The sequence below is a fragment of the Canis lupus genome, chromosome 1 (genome assembly GCF_003254725.2).
Source record: "Canis lupus dingo isolate Sandy chromosome 1, ASM325472v2, whole genome shotgun sequence".
Lineage (NCBI taxonomy): Eukaryota > Metazoa > Chordata > Mammalia > Carnivora > Canidae > Canis > Canis lupus.
The window spans coordinates 72,350,255-72,370,759 of record NC_064243.1 but is presented as its reverse complement, the minus strand read 5'-3'; the positions used below and the strand labels follow the sequence as shown (position 1 = coordinate 72,370,759).

General features: G+C 52.1%; 1 protein-coding gene across 2 annotated transcripts in view; it reads left to right on the top strand.

The window, feature by feature from the left end:
* DAPK1 (death associated protein kinase 1) overlaps window positions 1-20,068 on the top strand; it is a 169,862-nt gene extending 149,794 nt beyond the window's left edge. For both annotated transcript variants that reach the window (XM_025423146.3, XM_025423149.3), the window contains exons 20-26: window positions 2,559-2,781; window positions 6,672-6,860; window positions 8,938-9,135; window positions 10,112-10,250; window positions 11,679-11,799; window positions 14,836-15,024; window positions 17,540-20,068. In XM_025423146.3, coding sequence (XP_025278931.1) covers window positions 2,559-2,781; window positions 6,672-6,860; window positions 8,938-9,135; window positions 10,112-10,250; window positions 11,679-11,799; window positions 14,836-15,024; window positions 17,540-18,772 — 2,292 coding nt within the window. In that variant the 3' untranslated portion in view covers window positions 18,773-20,068. The remainder of the gene's footprint in view (window positions 1-2,558; window positions 2,782-6,671; window positions 6,861-8,937; window positions 9,136-10,111; window positions 10,251-11,678; window positions 11,800-14,835; window positions 15,025-17,539) is intronic.
* Window positions 20,069-20,505: the final 437 nt, after the last annotated feature.

The following is a 20,505-nucleotide window of genomic DNA, read 5'->3' as shown; positions in this document are numbered from 1 at the left end:
TGCCCAGAAAGAGAGACCAGGTAGGAGGTGATCTTGACAGCCAGGCGAGCTATGACAGCACTTACATGGATTGTTGAGGCTCAGTTACTCTGTGAGCCGTGGGCTGGCATGCAAACAGCTCCCATCCGTGGGTAAATATTTAAAATATACGGTTAAAGCGAACAAGCAGGGATAGTGCGTGTTCTGTCTCACTTACACAAATACCCCTTTCTGACCACCTGGAGGGAAGGACTGGTTTCAAATTCCGATTCCTCAGAGTCTCCGCTGCTTTCCTGTCCTTTCCCCGAGCCTCCAGCCTCTCCTGCAACAGGCCTACAGCCATGGACACCCCAGGCCTCACCTGTGCAGCCAGCCCCACCTGCCTGCCTGGGGAGCAGGGGACACACAGGAGACTATTCAAGGCAGGAACCAGAATGTAGGAAACACAGTGGTCCCAGGTCCTCAGGTGTTACGCCAGGAGGTCCTGACCTGACCAGGTGGCACTTTGTGACCAGCTGGGAGCTCCTGGTAGAGAGAGGCCCGGGTTGGACTTGTGTGCTCCCCTCCAAAGAAGTCCATATTCTCCCACCTTCAGAGCTGGTCAGGAGCTACTCACTGTCTTCCTCAGGCCATCTCCCTATCAGAACCCCAGTGAGCCTTGGAGAGCGCACGATGGCAGCTGCCTTCTCAAGGACACCAGTCTGCGCCCCCTGCTGATTCACTGAACAGCTACATTCCTGGAAATGTCGGTGACTATTAAACCATATCCTCCAAAACATGCACTTTAGTGCTAAGATCACCTAATCACACCTTATATAAGTGCTCAGCAGACCGTCAGAAGGCAGGTGGACCTGAGAACTTGTTACGCCCATGCACCCACATCCAGGAGCACCCCCTCCCCCGCCATCTGAACTAAACCTGGAGCCACCCGTTTCGTTTCCAGCTGGCCCCCCGGGGGCGGTGTTGCCGAAGGGAGATGGCGAGTCAGGGTCCCACACAGAAGATGGGGGGACACGGGAGCCTCCAGCAGAGCTGAGTCTGACAGGTGCGCTTGCTGGGTGGTTGGAGGGAAGAGCACAACAGGGAGTCCACGCCCGAGTTTAGGAGGGGAAGCAGTGGCTGCCGGGCCTGATCTCAGGACACTAACAGGCAGTCCCCCTGACAGGCTCCTGCAGGGTCCCCCTGAGGCAGGTCATTTCTAGCACCCATCTTTATTGAGCCCCGCCCTGCCAGGTGCTGGGGACACCAGCTCTCCCCTCAGTTGGCTCCACTGAGAGGGGGAGAGTGTCCCTCACATCCTACTGTCTAGAGGGGTCAGGATGGGGAGCCTCCCACAGGGAGGAACATTCTAGTGCCCTGGATGCTGGAAGCTAACCGGCTAAAGCAGCGGGACCATCCTGAATTGGGGGAAGGAAAGCATCCAAGGCTGCCTTCCATGGTTCTGAGAGGCACCGGGGCCACTGTTCCGGAGCCAGGATCAGGGGTGGGTAATGAGGCTGCTTGTGAGGCCGGATGCAGCCGGTGGGCCGGGGCAGCAAGAGCCATGCCTCATTGTGCGAGCCTCAGGGTGGGGCCTCTGGGTGCACAGAGCACCTGCCCACACCGTCCCCCTCTTGGTATACTTGGTGTCAGTGTTCCCATGTCCATGTCCTCCCAGGACATGGATCTGGGCCGGGTCTGCACCTTCCCATTCCCTGCACTGTGCTTAGCACACGGGGTCTCCATAAATGTCTGCTGATGAGTGAGTGAGTCTATGGATTATCCTGCTTCTCCCTGAAGGGCTGAGAGAGAGGACAGTGGGAAGGTTCTTAGTTTCCTGGCCCTGTCACAGCAATTGTATTGGTACCCCCTGAGGCCCTCCTTCTCAGCACCTGGTGCCATCGCAGTGCCACAAGGGAACAGGACCCCTCCACACAGATGAGCAGGTGTCCCTCGCTGGCCTCACAGGGTTGCTTCACCCCATTCCTTATATACCATATGCCACGGACCTGGGCACATCCCTGGTGGCAGAGAGCAGACTGGTGGCTGCCAGGGGCTAAGCAGGAGGGGGCAGTGGGTGCTGATGGCCTCAGAGCTTCTTTAGGTGATGGGAACACTCTGGAACCAGAGAGCAGGGCTGCTTGTACACACTGTGCACGTACTAATGCCTCGGAGCTTCAGTCCACTTTAAAATGGCAAAAACAAAGAAAAAAAATAAAAATAAAAATAAAATAAATAAAATAAAATAAAATGACAAAAACAGGGCATGTGCACTTTGCACGACTTTTTTTGTAGATGCAGTGGGATGGAATAAAACCTGTCTACGACACGGGTAAGAATCGCAGACTGGGCTGCAAGCGTCCAGTTGTTATAAAATAGATGCCGGGATGTGCTGTACACGGTGGCGGCCACCGCTACTAATGCTGTATTCCGTATTAGAAAGTTCTGAGAGAGTAACTCTTAAAGCTTCTCCTCACAAAAAAAATCCCCGAGGAGGAAGGACACGGTGAGAGTCCCAAACTGTGAGACTCAGCACTGGCAGGCTGCTCGGAGCCTTCTCTGTATCTGTGGCTCATTGGCCCCTGTCCCTCTGTGCTCAGGATGCTCACCGGGGACTCTTCATCCAGCAACTGCGACCCACGCAGAACCTCCAGTCCAGAATCAAGCTGAAGCTGTTCGGCCACTCTGGCTCTGGGAAGACCACCCTGGTGGAATCTCTCAAGTGTGGGCTGCTGAGAAGCTTCTTCAGGAGACGCCGGCCCAGACTCTCCTCCACCAACTCCACCAGGTTCCCACCGTCGCCCCTGGCGTCCAAGCCAGCAGGTAGGCACCGTCTCCCCGGCTCCTGTCTCTCCCCTGGGTGCCTGCTTCGCTGGGCGTTCCTGTCAAGGCCCAGGAGGACTGGTGGCTTGGCTTCGGTCACCTGGCTTGTGCTGACCACATCTCACTGTCTTGGTGGCTTTAGGTATGGTCTTACCCGGCTGTGGGCCCCACGTCTACCCTCCTGGCCCACACTGCGGATGCAAGGCCGGGGCCTCCCTGAAATCACGGTTACAGACACAAAGGGCCAAACTGCAAATGTGCAAATCACAGGATGGTGTCGTGTTCTGCTCTGAAATGCTTCACATGGTGAATTGCACATTATGTGCACATTACACAAATCTCTTTTAGATCCAGTGGGGTGGAATAAAACATACCTCCTACGTGGGTAACAATCATAGATCAGGGTGCTCAGCCCCTGCAGACAAACCCAGTGGACGGATACGGGTTCCAGATCGCACACAGGGAATATTGGTCCCCGGGTGGGTTCTCCCCCTCGGGCTTTCTTCCTGGAATGCTGGGCGCACACAGTAACTCGAGAACACAGCAGCAGAGGTCACTTCCAACCCCGCACGTCTCAAAGTCACTTTGTGGTTTTGAAAGGCCCCTGATGATGCCATGGTTGTTCCGTCCACTCCTCGGAGCCCCATTGGGAGGCGGGCTTTGCCATCCTCCCCCTCCTTCTTGGACAGGGTCATAGGTCCTTTCACATCCAGAGCTTCAGCGTGCCTGTCCTCCCCGCTCCCCACCAGCCCAGAGAAGCAACTACAGGGCACACCAGGAATTGTGGCATCTGGGATGTCGTTTCTCCCAAATCCCCTCAAGTGAGGGAATTACATGTTGCAAAGATAAGAGTATATCTCTTCAGGGAGTTTCCTCAGTCACAATTTTCTGCAAGGATTCATTTTCCATACCTGACGTTACCAGATGTGTCAGTTCCCCATGTTGAAAACCATGGTTTAGACTTTTGTTTCTACGTCATCCTTCCCTCCATGAGGGAGGGTGTTTGGGGAGCATTCTTCGGGGCTGAGGGGTGGCACCTGAGAATCACGTGCCCCTTTCAACTTCTTTTCTCTGAACAGCAGTAGACATGTCACCACGTGAAGAAATAATACCCACAATGGATTTATAATTCATAGGAATACAGTATTGCTTCTCCATCGTACGAGTGCTCCCCGAGCACTGTATGCCAGGATGAGGACAGAGTGTGGGCCCTGTGGTGGCTCAATGAATCCATGCAACAACATCCAGGCAGCTCCCCAGCATGTTACTGAAGTCTCAAGGGGTTCAGTGGGCTGCCCAGTGTTACCCAGCTAGAAGGTCGTGGCACATCTGACTCTGGAGCCGGTGCTTGGTGGCGATGCTTGCAGCTCTGGCTGGAATAAGGGCATTTTCAGACACACATTTTAGGTTGTCTTTTAGGTTATCTTCTCTAATCGTGGCTCAGTTTGGAGGTGTCAGATGGCCTGCACCTCCTCTGAAGCCAGCAGTCTTCCATACATAATGATGAGGGTCAGCCTCTGTGTGGCCCAGGCCAGTGTTTCCAAGCATGTGTGTATGAGAGACACAGAGACAGAGACAAAGAGATCTATTTAGATCTTGATCTGGAATGTCTAAGTCCTCACTGAGTATGACAATTATGCCAGGAGCCCAGGAGCTACACTGAACCAGCCACAGACAGATGTTATCTCCTGTTCAGCCCCCACCACTCATCTTCCATATCTGGAAGAATCTGGAAGTAGATTCTTAATAAGATGTGGCTCGAAGGCCACATTATCCGCCAAGGTCACCGTGTGTAGCAGTGTCCTTCAGCCAGTGCATAGAGAGATTTGGGTCATGGGGCTCAATGACAGAAGATTCTGTTGAGGATGATGTCTGCTCTGGACCAAAGAAGCAGATCTCCTGGGGAGGCTACTTCTGTTCTTTCAACCACCCTTGCTTCAGAGCTGCGTCTCCAGGCCAAACCCTCACATTTCTGTCAAGATAACAGGTTAGCGGGGTCAGGCTTCCCTGACAGGACTGGTAGGAGGTAAATACTGCTGTCTCTAGTATCCCCAGTGAATCCATTCCAGAATCTTCCTGGTGTCCCAAGCATCCCCGAGGACGCTGGCTTTGCTACCAGAAGGAACTGGATGGAGGAACCCCTTAAGCTATATATTCTCTTCCCCTGGGATTAGAGAGCCTTGTTCTCTCAGGAGGCACAGCTTTGCTCTCCACAGTCACTTGTGTAAGAAGAAGTCCCCTTGGGGGGAGTGGGGGGGGACTTCAATTTGCAAGATTGAAGAAAGTGACAAATGCTGGAAAGACATGAGAGAAGGCCAAGGGGGCACCAAAAGGATGTCCAGCTGGCAAAGTGGCCGCTCCTTGGGGAGGCCACAGTAAAACCTAGAAGCAAGGAAGCGTGGAAAGCCGTGTGTGTGGTTGACATCATCTGTGCTGACCCGGGTTCACGTGGTGTACACGTGTCCTTACACTGCATCTTCATGACATTGTGAGGTTGTGTCATAACCCACTTTAGAGAGAAGTAATCCCGGGCTCAGAGATACAATGTGTGTCTACCTCAGGCAGGCGCTGAAACGCGGGGCCCAGGCCGCTGCTATGCTGTGTCATGTGTGGGAAAATTGTGTTCACTGCTGACATTCAAAGCTCAGTCCCCCCAAAAAGTTGAAAATTGAAGCTCTTTGTAGAAAATTGGAAGCCCTGGGTGCACCACTTTACATTGTATCTGATATCAGATATAAATGTGCCACCCGCGCACATTTCTGTCACCCAAACAGCAGGAAGTTTGTTTGCACTAGAAACCCCTGAAAATGCTGCGGAGAAGGGCTGGGCCACCAGCAGGACGCAGGACGGTGGCACGCGGGGGTCTGGCTGGCTCCGAGGCAGCCGCTGGGCCGTCGGGTCTCGGGCCCGCTGAGTGTGGGAGCGGAGGCCTCGTGGGGCTGCGGCGGGAAGGGGGTGGCGAGCAGGGTCGGGTGTCCCCGGGGAGCGCTGCAGGGCCGCCGCTGTCCCCACACCACAGGGGAGCGGGGTTGCGGGGTCGGAGGGGGCTCCCCGCAGGCCACCGCCCTCACCGCCAGGGGGCAGCGGTTAGCCAGAATCAGGGGTGTCTAGGCTCGCAGTGTCTCCTTGTGAAATAAGTTATTTTTTATGATGCTGCATACAAACGTGGTCCTAATGAGAATTCAGTGAGGCTCAGGAATGCCTAGCACTTACCCAGTCCTGTCTGCTCTCCCTGGACAGGCCTGGCCTGCTACTGTGTACAGTTGTTTTGCAGTCAACCTGACACCATATCAGGGACCAGAGTCCAACTGCTTCATCTGCATCAGTCAGGGTCCGGAGTGACATTCACGGAAGGACAAAATGGGCAAAATTCTTGGGAACATCCCAGAGACAGTGAAGCATCCAAGGCCTGGAATGGAGGGAAGCCATTCCCTCCCCAGGCAGAAAGATAGGAGGAAGAAATCCTATTCCTGAGAAAGCTGGAGTGTAGGGGTGAAGCTGCTCAGGGATCTGGATCACAGACACCCCACTGGTGGGCGAGGAGCAGCAGGTGGGGAGGGAGAGGTGGTGTCTGGGCCTCCTCTCCCCCAGCCTGTCCTATGCCCCCTGGGGGCTGACCCCAACCAGAAGCCCAGGTGTCAGGCAGGCCTGGGAGGTGCAGCCCCCGGGGTGGGCCTCTGGGGCACAGAGCAGGGCAGGGAAGGGACGTGGGAGGAGCAGCAGCAGCCCTGAAGCACTGTCCCCGGCACACGTGGGGGGGCCGCAGGGCCCAGCCCCAAGCAGCAGAGGGTGGGGATGACAGTGTCCCGGGAAGGGATGGGGAGTGGGCACGCGGGAGGGGCACAGGCAGGCCCGCTGCCCGGGTCTCACTGCCTCCTGTCCACCCACAGTCTCTGTGAGCATCAGCAACCTGTATCCGGGCTGCGAGCACGTGAGTGTAAGGAGCCGCAGCATGATGTTCGAGCCAGGCCTCACCAGAGGGACCCTGGGGGTGTTGGTGGCCCCACCCCCGCACCTGCACTGTGCGACTGACGACCAGTCCACGAAGGCCATTGACATCCAGAATGCTTACCTGAACGGTAAGATAGCCCACCCACCCCGCAGGGGAGGGAGTGCCTGCGCTGTCTGTTTCGGGAACTGTAAATCACCCCCCAAGGGAGCCCGGCCCGCTGCATGTGTCATGGCCCCACAAGGATGGACGAAGAGCCGCACAAAGTGACCTTGGGAGAGACCCAGTGAAGCCTGGCCACTTAACATCCCTCAAGAGTGAAACTAACTCCCCTGCCTCCCACCTACTCCCTCAGGAAAGCCCTGGGCACACAGTAGGCACTTAATAATGACCACTGAGCAAATCAATACGTTTTCTAAGCAGAGCCCAATATTTATCTGAATGAGCAACCTTATAGAACACAAGCCCACTAGCAGTTTGACAAATCCATGTGTGGGAAGAGCCCTCCTTGAATACGTCTACACACATGGCTGATGCTGTGATGCAGGCACCGGCGATTTCCCCACGGGCACAATGTCAAGTACATCTTTGCTCTCAAACATTTTCAAGGAGATGAAGCTTTAAATACTGTCCGGGGAAGGTTACTCTCTCCGGCAACTGCTCAGTCGCCTGTGCAGTGCCCCCTGGTTCCCGGGGCTCCTAGGTGGCCTGTGTCACTTGAACCCCAGCCCCCGCCTTATTGAGACACGGTTCAGAGCAGGGATGAGGCAGTTCCTTTGAGACTTATCTGTGAGGACTGTAGGTTCGTTCAAGCGCCTGGCCGAGTGTCTGGCCCAGAGCAGGTGCTCAGAAAATGCCAATTGGTGCAGCTTCACGTGGGCTCTCTATGACCCAAAGCCCATGACTCATAGACTGTCACTGTGTGTACCTAGAGCAGAGGCTCCTCATCTACAGTGTGGGAGCAGATCCCCTGCGGGGCACGTGTAGATGCAGCAGCCCAGAGCTGCCAAGGCAGCAGGTCAGGGGGTCCCCAGGTGATGCTGCTGCTGGTCCGGGAACCCCGCTGGGAGGACCGCTGGCCCCAGTGAAGTGGAATTAAGTCCATGGGCATTTTCTCTTGTAAAAGCTGAGTGTTCTCTGAGCTCCTGGAGCAGAGCTGGCATGTGGCGGGGGAGGCGCGGCCTGTCCCCCCATCCCGCCCTCACCGGCTCCTCCCCAACTCCTCCCCGCCCCGGGTCAGGCTCCCCATGCTCCCCGTGCTCACAGAACCCTGCACACTAAAGCCTCAGGTGCCAGACTATTTATAGAGTCCTGTGCTCCTGGAGGAGGCCCCAGAAGAGCCCTTGGACCTCCCAAAATGACTACTGACTGAAGAATTTCTGACCCAAAATAAACACCAAAAGGAAAAAATGAGGGAATGGGATCCTGAAATCTTACAACGTAAGTGGGCCTGCCGGGTCATCCCAGGGGCTCATGGAGGGGGTGGTCACTGTCCTGCTGGGATGTGGCCATTAGGGCCAGGGGTGCCCACGTGTCTGGAGGGTCACTGGGAAATTCCAGGTGCCTTAGAAACCACAGAGCCTCACCCACAGTCACTTCCAAGAAAGGCCTCCATTGCTCAGGCATGAGGGAGAGCTGCCCCCAACACTAGGGCAGGGTCGACCTTCGACCCTGCTCCACCCTCCACTGCCCCCCACACTGGGTGACCTTCAGAAGCCCACCCTTCACAGTGCTGCCCACATCCTGCAGAGGCAGAGCTGCTCATCAGCTCTTGCATCTTTCACCTGCACAGGTAGCCTGCTCACTTCGGACCCACCTGAGCAGATTGCTTGCTCACCTGTGGAAGGTGAATGTCATCCTTATTGAACCAAAGTTAAATTACATATCTTGGTGACTTTTCTGTTCCACATTATATAGCCTGTTGTGTTCAGAAAAGAATTTGTACTTATTTGAGGATGTAGAATCCTATCACACGCGTTCTCTGTCTGTGTGCGTATGTTGACGGAGACCCAAGGTCAGCCTTTGGCTCTGACCCCTTCCCTGTGGGGAAGGTGGAACATGTGTGTCTCGAAGGTGCGTGTGTCTCGCAGGTGCGTAGATAGATGGGCGGATGCTGCAGGCGGTGCTCTCTTTCTCCACAGTCCCTAAGTGCTCAGGACAGTGGTGACTGGCTGTTGCTGTTTCAGGTAGTAATCTTCTCTCCGTAGGAGTCGGTGATTTCAGTGTGTGGGAATTCTCCGGCAATCCTGTATACTTCTGCTGTTATGACTACTTTGCTGCAAACGATCCCACGTCCATCCACATCATCGTTTTCAGCCTGGAAGAGCCCTACGAGATCCAGTTGAACCAAGTGATTTTCTGGCTGAATTTCCTGAAGTCTCTGGTGCCAGTTGAAGAACCCATAGGTGAGCTAGCACACCCCACTGTGCCCTCCCCAGGGCCCTGCAGCCGCCCTGGTGGAACTACAGCCCGGGGCCAGCAGCAAGGCTCCTTTGGCCTCTCCTTCCTGTGGCAAGATCCTACCTCTGGCCGGTTCCCAAGGATCAGCTGCCACCTTCGTACGTAGGGAGTTTTTACAAAGACCAGGAGACCTGCCTCAGAGACCGAGTCTGAGCAATTCCTTGAGAGTCGTTTCTGGCTCTCTCCCTGCACCTTAGAACTGTGGTCACTTTTGTTGGTGGAAGTGGAATTCGTTCTTTGATGGCCTGTGCGCCTCCACCTTGACGGTACGTGATGGAGAAGCAGAATGAGCCCTCCTTCATTCTGTAGTTCCATCAACAACTGAAGGGACCATACGGAGTGGACGTGTTACCTTAACTTTATTCCCAGAGCAGCATCATGGAACGTTCCTTTGCTCCCTTGTACAAAACAAAAAGGAGTGGCCTTCTTTTCTGGAAACTGGACTATCGATTTTTTTTCTTTGAAAATCAGATAATAATCAAATAATTGGCCTTAACCTCCTCAGGGTAACTCGGCTCTGCCTCTTTCTTTCACATTCTTTTTGATGTTTTCTTCCTAAACCTCCCCCAGGGGAGGCGCTCTGCCTCTGTGCAGTTCAGGGGGCCATCCCAGCCTCACTGGCTATTTCTGCATTCAGAGGGCTTTCTTTGTCCTATAAAGACCAGAGTTAGGTTTCCCCTCACCAGACAAGCAGGGCCCACTTGGAGGAGTTCTGAGCAGCCTCTCCCAGGCCCAGTGAACAGGCTCATCCCCAGGTTGTCCAGACCTAGGCCTTCTCGGGGTCACCCTGCACCGCAGGCCCGGGGCCCTCATGTCTGCGAGCAGGCTGCACCCCCAGAGGCTGGTGTCCCCTCACCACCTGGGGATGCCGGCAGCCAGGGAAGAGGACCCACCTGTGGAACATCTGCTTTCTGCCCCCAGCATTCGGCGGCAAGCTGAAGAACCCATTGCACGTCGTCCTGGTGGCCACCCACGCTGACATCATGAACGTGCCTCGGCCAGCGGGAGGCGAGTTCGGATATGACAAGGACACGTCCTTACTGAAGGAGATCAAGAACAGGTGAGGGCGTCGCCAGATGCAGGGCCATCCACGGAACTCACGGGCCCCGGACACAGGGAGCAGAGGCCTCCTGTGCTGGCTTGGCTTTTGTGATATAGTTTTTATTTTTATCAAAACAATGAAAACGGACACCTGGGTGGCTCAGTGGTTGAGCATCTGCCTTTGGCTCAGGTCCTGATCCTGATGGAGTCCCACATCTGGCTCCCTGCAGGGAGCCTGCTTCTCCCTCTGCCTGTGTCTCTGCCTCTCTCTGTGTGGGTCTCTCATGAATAAGTAAATAGAATCTTTTTTAAAAAAGAATTGAAATTGTAACAAATGCAACAGACGTCAAGAGCACAAGATAAAAAACCCACAGACTTTGCTCTTCTTTCTTCACTTCCTGGGACCACTGCCCAGGGGGAGCTTCTGTTAAGTGTTTCATACATTAATCTTCCACTTTATGGAGGAAACTATAGTTGACAAATAACATTATTAGAGATTTCATGTCCATATTGTGGTGACCGGATGGATGACACTGCGCCCATCTAGTTAGTGAGCACATCCATCCCCTCACATCTCTCTCTCTCTTTTCTCTTTTTTTCTTTTTTTATTTCTTTGTGAGAAAAGATGACTAAGTCCAACACGTAGTGAATGTCAGTCATGTCCTACAATGTCATCCACTGTTGTTACCACAGTTGACATAGATCCTCAGTTCTTTTTATTGCGTTACCTCTTGGCTCCTCCGATGACTGTCTTCTTCCCACTAAGCAGTATTTCTCAAAGTCTGTGTTTCCACTCATGAGTGGTTCGTGACAGTCACTGGTCAGACCGACCTGGTCTGGAAAGGGGGATGGGCCGGAGGGGGACCTTCCTGGCAAGTATTCCTGTAAAACTTCTGTTTCATTTATCAGGATGGATGTGCACAGGTCACAATGTAGAAATGTGTATTTTTACTTAGTGTCTGTCAAAATAATTTTGAAGCTGCAGCTCTATTCTGCTGGGAATTCGAATTCTTGGTTTATCTACTGCAGACACTTCCCGTAGTCCTCCTGACAGGAAAAAGAGGTCTCGTACTGATATTTTCCATATAAGGTGTGGCTGTCGTGCCCTTTCTCTGCTTTTACTCCATCGCCCTGCGGTGGCCACTGTCCTCCTAGCCTGCAAGGTAACAGCATAGGCCTCACCTGTCCTGAAATCTTCCCGTACTGTGTCCCTGCTGTTTGGTATAACTGGGGCCACTCCCCGCCCCTCCACCCCCGTCCTAAGGACTCGGAGCGTGGGGGTCACCACCCAGTGTAAGGTGACAGAAGCCAGCAGGGAGGGGGTGCCCTTTGCAAGGTCATAAGAACTTTATGGCTTCAGACCAGCTTTTCAGGCCAGCAGGAGCCTGCCGTCTGTGGGGACAACTGGTGGGACTGCATCACCTTGAGGCCACTGCTCTTCCCTTAGGTTTGGGAACGATCTCCATATTTCAAACAAGCTCTTTGTTCTGGATGCTGGCGCTTCGGGCTCTAAGGACATGAAAGTACTTCGAAGTCACCTGCAAGACATTCGGAGCCAGATTGTCTCGGTGAGTGTGCTGGGAGGCTGCAGGCCCACCTTTGCTTAGACCATCTGGTCACCCCGGACCTGGCCTCTTTGTGCTGTCCTCTTAGTTAGGTTTGGTTCCCAGGGGTCGTGGTAGGAGGCAGCTGCACGGCCATGTTTGCTGTGGGAGGAGGAAAGAAGGATGAGAATACGGAGGTGGCCTGGAGATGAGGGGGGTTATGGGCATAGGGGCCACATTACAGTGTGTAGGATTCTGACAGCTTTAGTGGCCAGTCTGCAAGTAGCACGGCCTTTTAGAAATCACAGAACCTGGGACACCTGGGTGGCTCAGTGGTTGAGCGTCTGCCTTTGGCTCACGTCATGATGCCAGGGTCCTGGGGTCAAGTCCCACATCAGGCTCCCTACAGGGAGCCTACTTCTCCCTCTGCTTATGTCTCTGCCTCTCTCTGTGTCTCTCATGAATAAATAAATAAAATCTAAAAAACAAAACAAAAAAACAAATCGCAGAACCTACCCAGAAGTGACTTATTGTGAAATAGTCAGACAATGCAGAGGAGCACCTGCATGGCTCAGTCGGTTAAGTGCCTTATCTTGGCTTCAGCTCAGATCTTGATCTCATGAGTCGTGAAATGTAGCCCTGAGTCAGGCTCCACACTCAGTCTGGAGTCTGCTTGAGGATCCTCTCCTTCTGCCCTGCCCCTCAGTTTTGTGCATGCACTTGCACTCTCTCTTTCTCTCAGATAATAAGTTTAAAAAAAAAAAAAAAGAAAATGCAGAAAAATAGAAGAACCATCACCAGCAAAATTTATTGAAGGACATAAAATAATAGATGCACAAATGGATGACACTGGGCTCTTGGGCAGCAAGATCTTATTCAATGTTTGGTTTTCCCATATTGTGTAAGCTTGGTACAGTCCCAGCATGCATCTCCTGAGAGTGAGACAATTGGGTTGGGTATTTTACCTTAAAATTTCAGTGGAAGCATAAATAAAATCTATTATAAAGGCTGTGCAATTAATAAATCCAAAATCAGCAACTGAATAAGTGGAATAAATTAGTGTAGAAATAATCCAACATCTATAGAAACTTAATAGAAAACAGAGATTGAAATTTTGAGGAAAATATCTCATCAGTGATCTGACACAACTGCTGTTAGTCTAGAATGAAACGAGATTGAATTCTACTTACTGTGAATTCCAAAAATAAATTCTAGGTTGATAAAAACTTTTAAATGTCAAAAAGAAAAAAGCCCACAATATCTTGAATGTCTTTTTAAAATAATGTGGTACTGCCTTGGAAAAATCTTTCAAGCAATATAGAGAACCCTAGAAGTCTTCAAAGATAGCATACCTATCTGACAACATAAAAGCTGGCATTTCTTTTCTGGCAAATAAATTCCATGAACAAAGTTAAACGGTGAAATAGACTAGAAAAAATATTCTCTGTGCCTCTGACCCGTAAAAGGTTGCTAATCTATGATACTCAGTAAGTTCTCCCAAGCTGATGGGAAAGGGGTTAGCATTCCAAGGGCACAATGCTCCCTGGAAAGTTCCTGCTGCCCCGGCCTGGGTGTGAATGCAGAGCATGTGTCCCAGCCCTGGTGGTGGGTGGCCTCTCTCCAGGGAAAGCTTACTGCTTCCGTGCTGGGAGATGCTCCCGTGCACACCACCACACTCCAGCCACGTGTGCTTTAGGAATCTTGAGGAAGACTCAGGGCCCTCCGGAAGCCTGGCCCTCACCCCCGTCAGTGGGGAGTCGTGTAGGGGCACTCAGAGGAACCCGGTCACAGAAACCAGGGGTGGTGATCGGGAACGTGGTCTGTGAAGGACCCCAGCACCTCCCCACCAGGGGGCAGTAGGGCCTCTGCCCTGGGCTCCGGGGAGTCCCTGGAGAGTTTTGAACCAGGGCCTGGTGACATTGTTTGCTTCACAACCCCCACCCTCAGCTCCTGAGGCCAAGCAGGTGGAACCCATCACACAGACTGCCTGTTTCCCTGGGAATTTTATTTTATGAATAGGGAGTGGGATTTAGCTGACTCTCTCCTCCTGGGGCACCTGGTGCTTCACTGCGATTCCTGCAGCCCCTGGATGCTGGGATGCTGCTTGACATAAAGGTAGAATTCGAGAAGGGACTGCCTGATAAATGATGCAGGGCAGTGTATGGCAGGTGTTTTTAATTAGGATGGTGTGCGGATTATAGGAGTCTGTCATACACATGATTTATTTAATCAAATTGAAAGATTAAAAACCTATTTCAAGGGGAAAAGAGGGGATGAGCAAAATGGGTGAAGGGAGTCTGGGAGATGCAACCTTCCAGTCACGGAATGAATAAATCACAGGAATAAAAGACACAGCATAGGGCATGGAGTCAGTCGTATTGTAATAGTGTGTGGTGAGGGAGGTACTACTCTGGTGTGCTGAGCCCAGCGCCACCTACGACTTGTCCAGTCCCTGTGTCACGCACCTGAAACTCACGTAACATTGCATATGGACTATAGTCAAATAAAAATTTTTAACAATTTGTTTAAATAATTTAAGAAAAAAATATATTTCAAGCCCATTACCAATAATTGGTCTAATTTAAATTGTACTTTTCACAATGGTCTCACAGATACCTAATTTGCTGATAAAAACCCACTCCAGTATTGCTAATGATAGTTACTCTCTTTTCCTCTCCCTTTGCTCATAAAGTGATCATGTTCCAGCTAAAGGAGTCACTCCAGGGGAGGGACGGAGGAACGGAGAGAGCAGAGCATTAGGGGCTAAGGAGCACTGTAATGGAGTCTGTACAGTCCACAAGGATTGTTGTGAAGCCTCCCCACTCTTCTCCATTAGCAGCAGCAATGAAAGCATCTATACCATTTTATGCTTATAAATGGATTTTGCTTAGAGGCAACACTATAAAGAAAAGAACTGGCCCAGGGTACCCAAAACCTCACTAACTCGTCCCAAGTATTTCTTGCAACAGTGCAGAAAAGAGCGCCATCCTTTCTACCTGGGCTTTTCCTGGGGAGTCCCTGTCGGCTGCATGTTGATGTGTCCTGCCCTGCACGTTCTAGGTTTGCCCCCCGATGACCCACCTGTGTGAGAAGATCATCTCCACGCTGCCTTCCTGGAGGAAGCTCAACGGGCCCAACCAGCTCATGTCTCTGCAGCAGTTTGTGTACGATGTGCAAGACCAGCTGAACCCCCTGGCTAGAGAGGGAGACCTCCGGCGCATAGCCCAGCAGCTTCACAGTGCTGGCGAGGTAGGGACTGGGGCCTGGCTGGGGTAGTGGCGTTGGGGATGTTTTTCCGTCCCCAATCCGAAGGTGCTTTGGGGCTAGAGAGGCAGAGTGGAAATAGCCCCAGGACCCATAATCTATCCAGACACGTGGCTGTCACACAGAAGCCCAGGTGATCTTCTGACCTGCAGTCTCTGCTCCCCCCACACACACCCTGAGAGCTGTCCTGTGGTTTTGTTTGGATTTGTTTGTTTTACATCTTGTATGAGTTAGGGAGCACTGATCCTGCTACACTGGGTTACTGGGCCTCTCCTCTCTCCTCCTGGGGCACCTGGTGCTTCCCTGCGATTTCTGAAGCCCCTGCATGCTGCTTGGCATAGGCTGCTGTGTGCTCCAGACAGACTCTTGGGTTCACAGATGGTTGAGAAAAGGCCGTGATGAGAGGATGTCCGGAGACAATGAGACCCAGCAAGCAGTGTCCCCACAGGTGACCAAGCAGTGGGACTCTTTACTCCTGTCTTTGTGGCATTCCGCACTGCCCTGCCCTGGGGTGTGGTGTGGGAATGCATCTAATTGCATCCTATTTCTGTCCCCAGAGAGGGGACCTAGCCTTTGTGTTCCTCCATCCTGTGACATCAGGGGACAGTTTAGGCTAGTCTTGGGCCATGAAGAGCAGCTCTGAACATGAAAACCCAGAGGCGGTTCTGAGAATTGTAGACAGCAGGAGCTTCCTGTCCAGGCTTAGTGCTGCTTCTGACTCGAGGCCAGTTTGTATGGATTAGAGAGGATTGAAATCATGACCGAATCCAGTGACCCTGAGAGCTAGGGTGTCAAGCAGTGAGAGCATGAGCCTCCGAACTCCACTGAAATTACCGGTGATCTACAGGCCCCCCGGGCAGTACTTTACAGTGATTGAATCCAAGGACTGGGATCCAAGCTTACATTATAAGATGCTTATTATAAGATAAGATTAACCATAATAATAAGCACGCCCCATTGGCCCAGGATTCCCTTGCCTTCTGGTATTTGACTAGCAGTTTCTAGATCAAGGGTATAATCCACTTTTATTCTACATCATGCCCCACCTTGCCCTTGAGACTTTAGGGAGTAAGTGAAGATTTGGCAGTAGGAGTAAGGGCGGGAAATCCATCAGGTGACCACGCTCTGCATGGCTGCCAGCCTCCCGCAGTGCTGTTCCTGCCGCCAGTGAGGAAGGCCCAGTGCTTAGGCACATTTCCCCAGTCATCCTCCTGTGGTATCACTTTCCAGACCCTTTCTCTGTGCATTAAAATTTTACATGATGCAGTAATAGAACAATCTGAATCTTTTTTTGAAAAATTTCAAGCCTTCAGAGCGGCAAAAGTAACTCAGAGTCACCATATACTTCATGCTTAAATTAACCAGTTAATATTTTGCTCCATTTGCTTTCTCTCTCTCTCTCTCTCTCTCTCTCTCTCTCTCTCTCTCTATTTGCTTAACTTATTTTGCAGATACTGTGACATTTCAGCCCTAAATAACTTAGCATGTAAGCCTCCTAAGCCATGGGTTGTTCTCCCACTGGCACAGGGTGGAGGAGGGGCAGTGAGGGATCCCCCCAGTTGAGACCAGAAGACGAAGCTGGCAACTCCTTATAGTTTCCACAGTTTTACTCAGGGTAACTTAACCAGCAGAGGAGATGTGGCGGACAACGACCCAACTGCACCGCTGTTCTCCACAAAGCCTGGACCTTAGTCTGCAGGTTTTAGCTAGCAAAGGGATGCCCAGACGGGCATGTGGTGAGATAGGGTCTGTGTGCACCTCACTGACCTCTGACATTGGATTCGATCTTGTGGCACCATGTGTGTGTGTCAAGAAGGGGAGAGTCTTCCTTATGTTTACCAGAGTATGCAGGGCCAAAGCAAGCCTCCCACCCTCCTGGCCTTGGTGGGCATTTCTCAGGTATGTCTATTAATCTCCAAGAGTCCCCAGAACATGTAGCTGAAGGCATCAGGGAGTGGATGTGAACAAGACAGTGGGCTAAGAACAGGGTCACCCATGTTACCACAGTATAATTAATTATGTTCCAGAAACAGCATTGAGAGAATACTGCTATTGAAGTTACAGCTCTCGTTCTAGTGTTTGCCACTGATCCCAGTCATAGCTGTGTTTATTCACTCGTGTGTTTATTTGGGGATGTAGAATCCAGTCAAAACATACTCGTTGCATTTGGCTTCTCTCTCTCTCTCTCTCTCTCTTTCTCTTTCTCTCTCTCTTTCCCTCTCTCTCTCCCTCTCTCTCTCCCTCCTGTCTTTCATTCATTACATTGACCCTTTTTTTTGAATGATCAAAGGTAGATTTTTCAGAGTCTCTCTCACGGCCTTCTCAAGCTGGTATTCTGGCCCGCTGTTGGATTACTGAGGTCCATCCACATGAATGGCCCGGGTCAGTTTTTGCAACCTGTGCGCAGATTTTATCCTTGCTCGGTCCTCTGGTGCTCTGAGCAGCTGGCAACTAGCCCTCTCGGTCCCCAGGCGTGACTTCCTGTTGTCCCTTTTGGCAGATCAACATCATGCAGAGTGAAACGGTCCAGGATGTGTTACTCCTGGACCCCCGCTGGCTCTGCACCAACGTCCTGGGGAAGCTGCTCTCCGTGGAGACCCCCCGGGCCCTGCACCATTACCGGGGCCGCTACACCGTGGAGGACGTCCAGCGCCTGGTGCCCGACAGTGATGTGGAGGAGCTACTGCAGATCCTCGATGCCATGGACATCTGTGCCCGAGACCTGAGCAGCGGGACCATGGTGGACATCCCTGCCCTGATCAAGACGGACAACCTGCACCGCTCCTGGACAGACGAGGAGGATGAGGGGAGGGTCTACGGGGGCGTGCGCATCGTCCCTGTGGAGTACCTCACCCCCTTCCCGTGCGGCATCTTTCACAAGGTCCAGGTGAACCTCTGCCGGTGGATCCACCAGCAGAGCGCAGAGGGAGATGCGGACATCCGCCTGTGGGTGAATGGCTGCAAGATCGCCAACCGTGGGGCCGAGCTGCTGGTGCTTCTGGTCAACCATGGCCAGGGCATCGAGGTCCAGGTGCGAGGGCTGGAGACGGAGAAGATAAAGTGCTGCCTCCTGCTGGACTCCGTGTGCAGCACCATGGAGAACGTCATGGCCACCACGCTCCCGGGCTTGCTGACCGTGAAGCATTACCTGAGCCCCCAGCAGCTGCGAGAGCACCACGAGCCTGTCATGATCTACCAGCCGCGAGACTTTTTCCGTGCGCAGACCCTGAAGGAGACCTCACTGACCAACACCATGGGTGGGTACAAGGAGAGCTTCAGCAGCATCATGTGCTTCGGGTGTCACGACGTGTACTCACAGGCCAGCCTGGGGATGGACATCCATGCCTCAGATCTGAACCTCCTGACCCGGAGGAAACTCTGTCGTCTGCTGGACCCACCTGATCCCATGGGGAAGGACTGGTGCCTTCTCGCCATGAACTTGGGTCTCCCTGACCTCGTGGCCAAGTACAACACCAATAATGGGGCCCCCAAGGAGTTCCTCCCCAGCCCGGTGCACGCCCTACTCCGGGAGTGGACCTCCTATCCCGAGAGCACAGTTGGCATCCTCATGTCCAAACTGAGGGAGCTGGGGCGTCGGGACGCAGCGGACTTTCTGCTGAAGGCATCCTCTGTGTTCAAAATCAACCTCGACGGCAATGGCCAGGAAACCTACGACTCAAGCTGCAACAGCGGCACATCTTATAATTCTATTAGCTCGGTCGTGTCCCGGTGAGGGCAGCCTTTGGCCGGGGCGGGTCTCTTTGGACTGCAGAATGGGGGGATGTGGCCCAGCTTTCCCATGGGAAACCCAGGGTGCATCCCTCCCTGAGCCCACGTACCGAAGGACGCCACCCTCCTGTCTGCTTCACCAATTTCTCTGCCGCTACCTTCCTCCCTCTCACACATTCCACTGTGTGTGAATGGTCTTTCTGGCTTCAGAACAGACCATACCCTGCCCTTTGGCCATTGGAGAAGCGAGAGTCCCTCCTCTCTGTTCTGGATCCATCTCTCATCCTCCGGCACCTGGCTCCTTGCTGATTCCTTACTGGAATTCTAACTTTCAATGAAATTTTTTAAACTACAGTATGAGATTATCCTTTAAAAAGAAAAAACGAAAAAAAAGCACACATTTATCCAAAATGTGTATTTATTATAGTCTTTTCCTGGTTAGACCATGTCCTCAGCTCATCTCTTTGATATTTGTAGGAAAGACTCCCATGTATGGAATTCCATTGTATGACTGATAAACAGACAACATGTGAGTGCCTTTGCAGAAGAGGGTGTGTTTGAGACCATCCAGGTCAGCCAGGAGCTGTCGAGAAGGAAACGCTCCCTCTCTGTCCCTTGCTGTCTGCTGATTATCGCCAGAGGTGCTTCACCCTGTTTTTCCCCCCAGTAATTTTTGTGTTTCACTTGGCAAGGAAAGGGGAGGAAGGAGTCCTCTTCTCGAGTCATTTTACAGCCAATGTTGTTTTCATGGAAAGACACTTCCTGTTGCTCTTGTGTCAATGTCCGTGTGCTCGTCCACGTGGCACCTGCAGAACTGTCCCCCTGCATCATATCCCTGCTCATCTCAGGTAGAAGGTGACACAGCTGTAGGGAAGGGAGGCCTGTGGGGGAACTCAGAAGACCCCCGATTCATGGTCTGTGGCAGTCCGTTGGTATTGTGCATAGCAGGGGATTTCCAGGTGTAAATCCTGGTTCGGTAACTTCCTATACTTGAAGTCTAACAAGATGAAGGAAGTGAGTTTTCTTGCAGTGATTTTAAATTGTGGTAGAGTTTTAAGTTCATATGAGGAAACGTGTCCTAATTCTTCTGTCCTGGGAAGCATGTAATTTGAATGTTACATTACATGTGTGTATATGTGTATATATATATATATGCAGTATGTATATACATATATATGAATACAGGTATTTTTACTTAATCTATACAATGTAGTAAAAAGATGTTGGTTTTTCTTTTCTGGTCTCTCTTTTTTTTTCTTTTCCTTTTTTTTTAAATATAAATAAACTTTTGCTTGTTGCATTGGATTGTTGGTCTTTAACTCAAAAGGAATCCTGTTTCTCTGTTTCGTTTTCATCCATCAGTACCCACAGAGCAGGGCTAACCAAACTGAGGTCCAGAAAGTCAAGGAACCTAAATTCCCATGTGGAAACACCCAGCTTACTGGGGTGGAAGGTGTTATTACTAAAATTGGGGATAGTACAGGGAAGTGGGTAGAGCCCAGATGGTTTTCACATTTGTTCTCACTTGAGGAAAGGTGTCCCTTCCATTGTCCTTGCGTGTCCCACACATACATGGAATCCTTGGGTCCCGCCCAGGCACACGGGGAGCTTTCTCTGTCTTGTACAGGGGTGCGGGGAGCAACCCACAGGAGGGAGAGAAAACCTACCTCAGAAGATGCAGAGCCCCTGCCCTTCCCTCGAGACAGAGCCCCCGGCTGCAGGCCATCGCCAGAAATG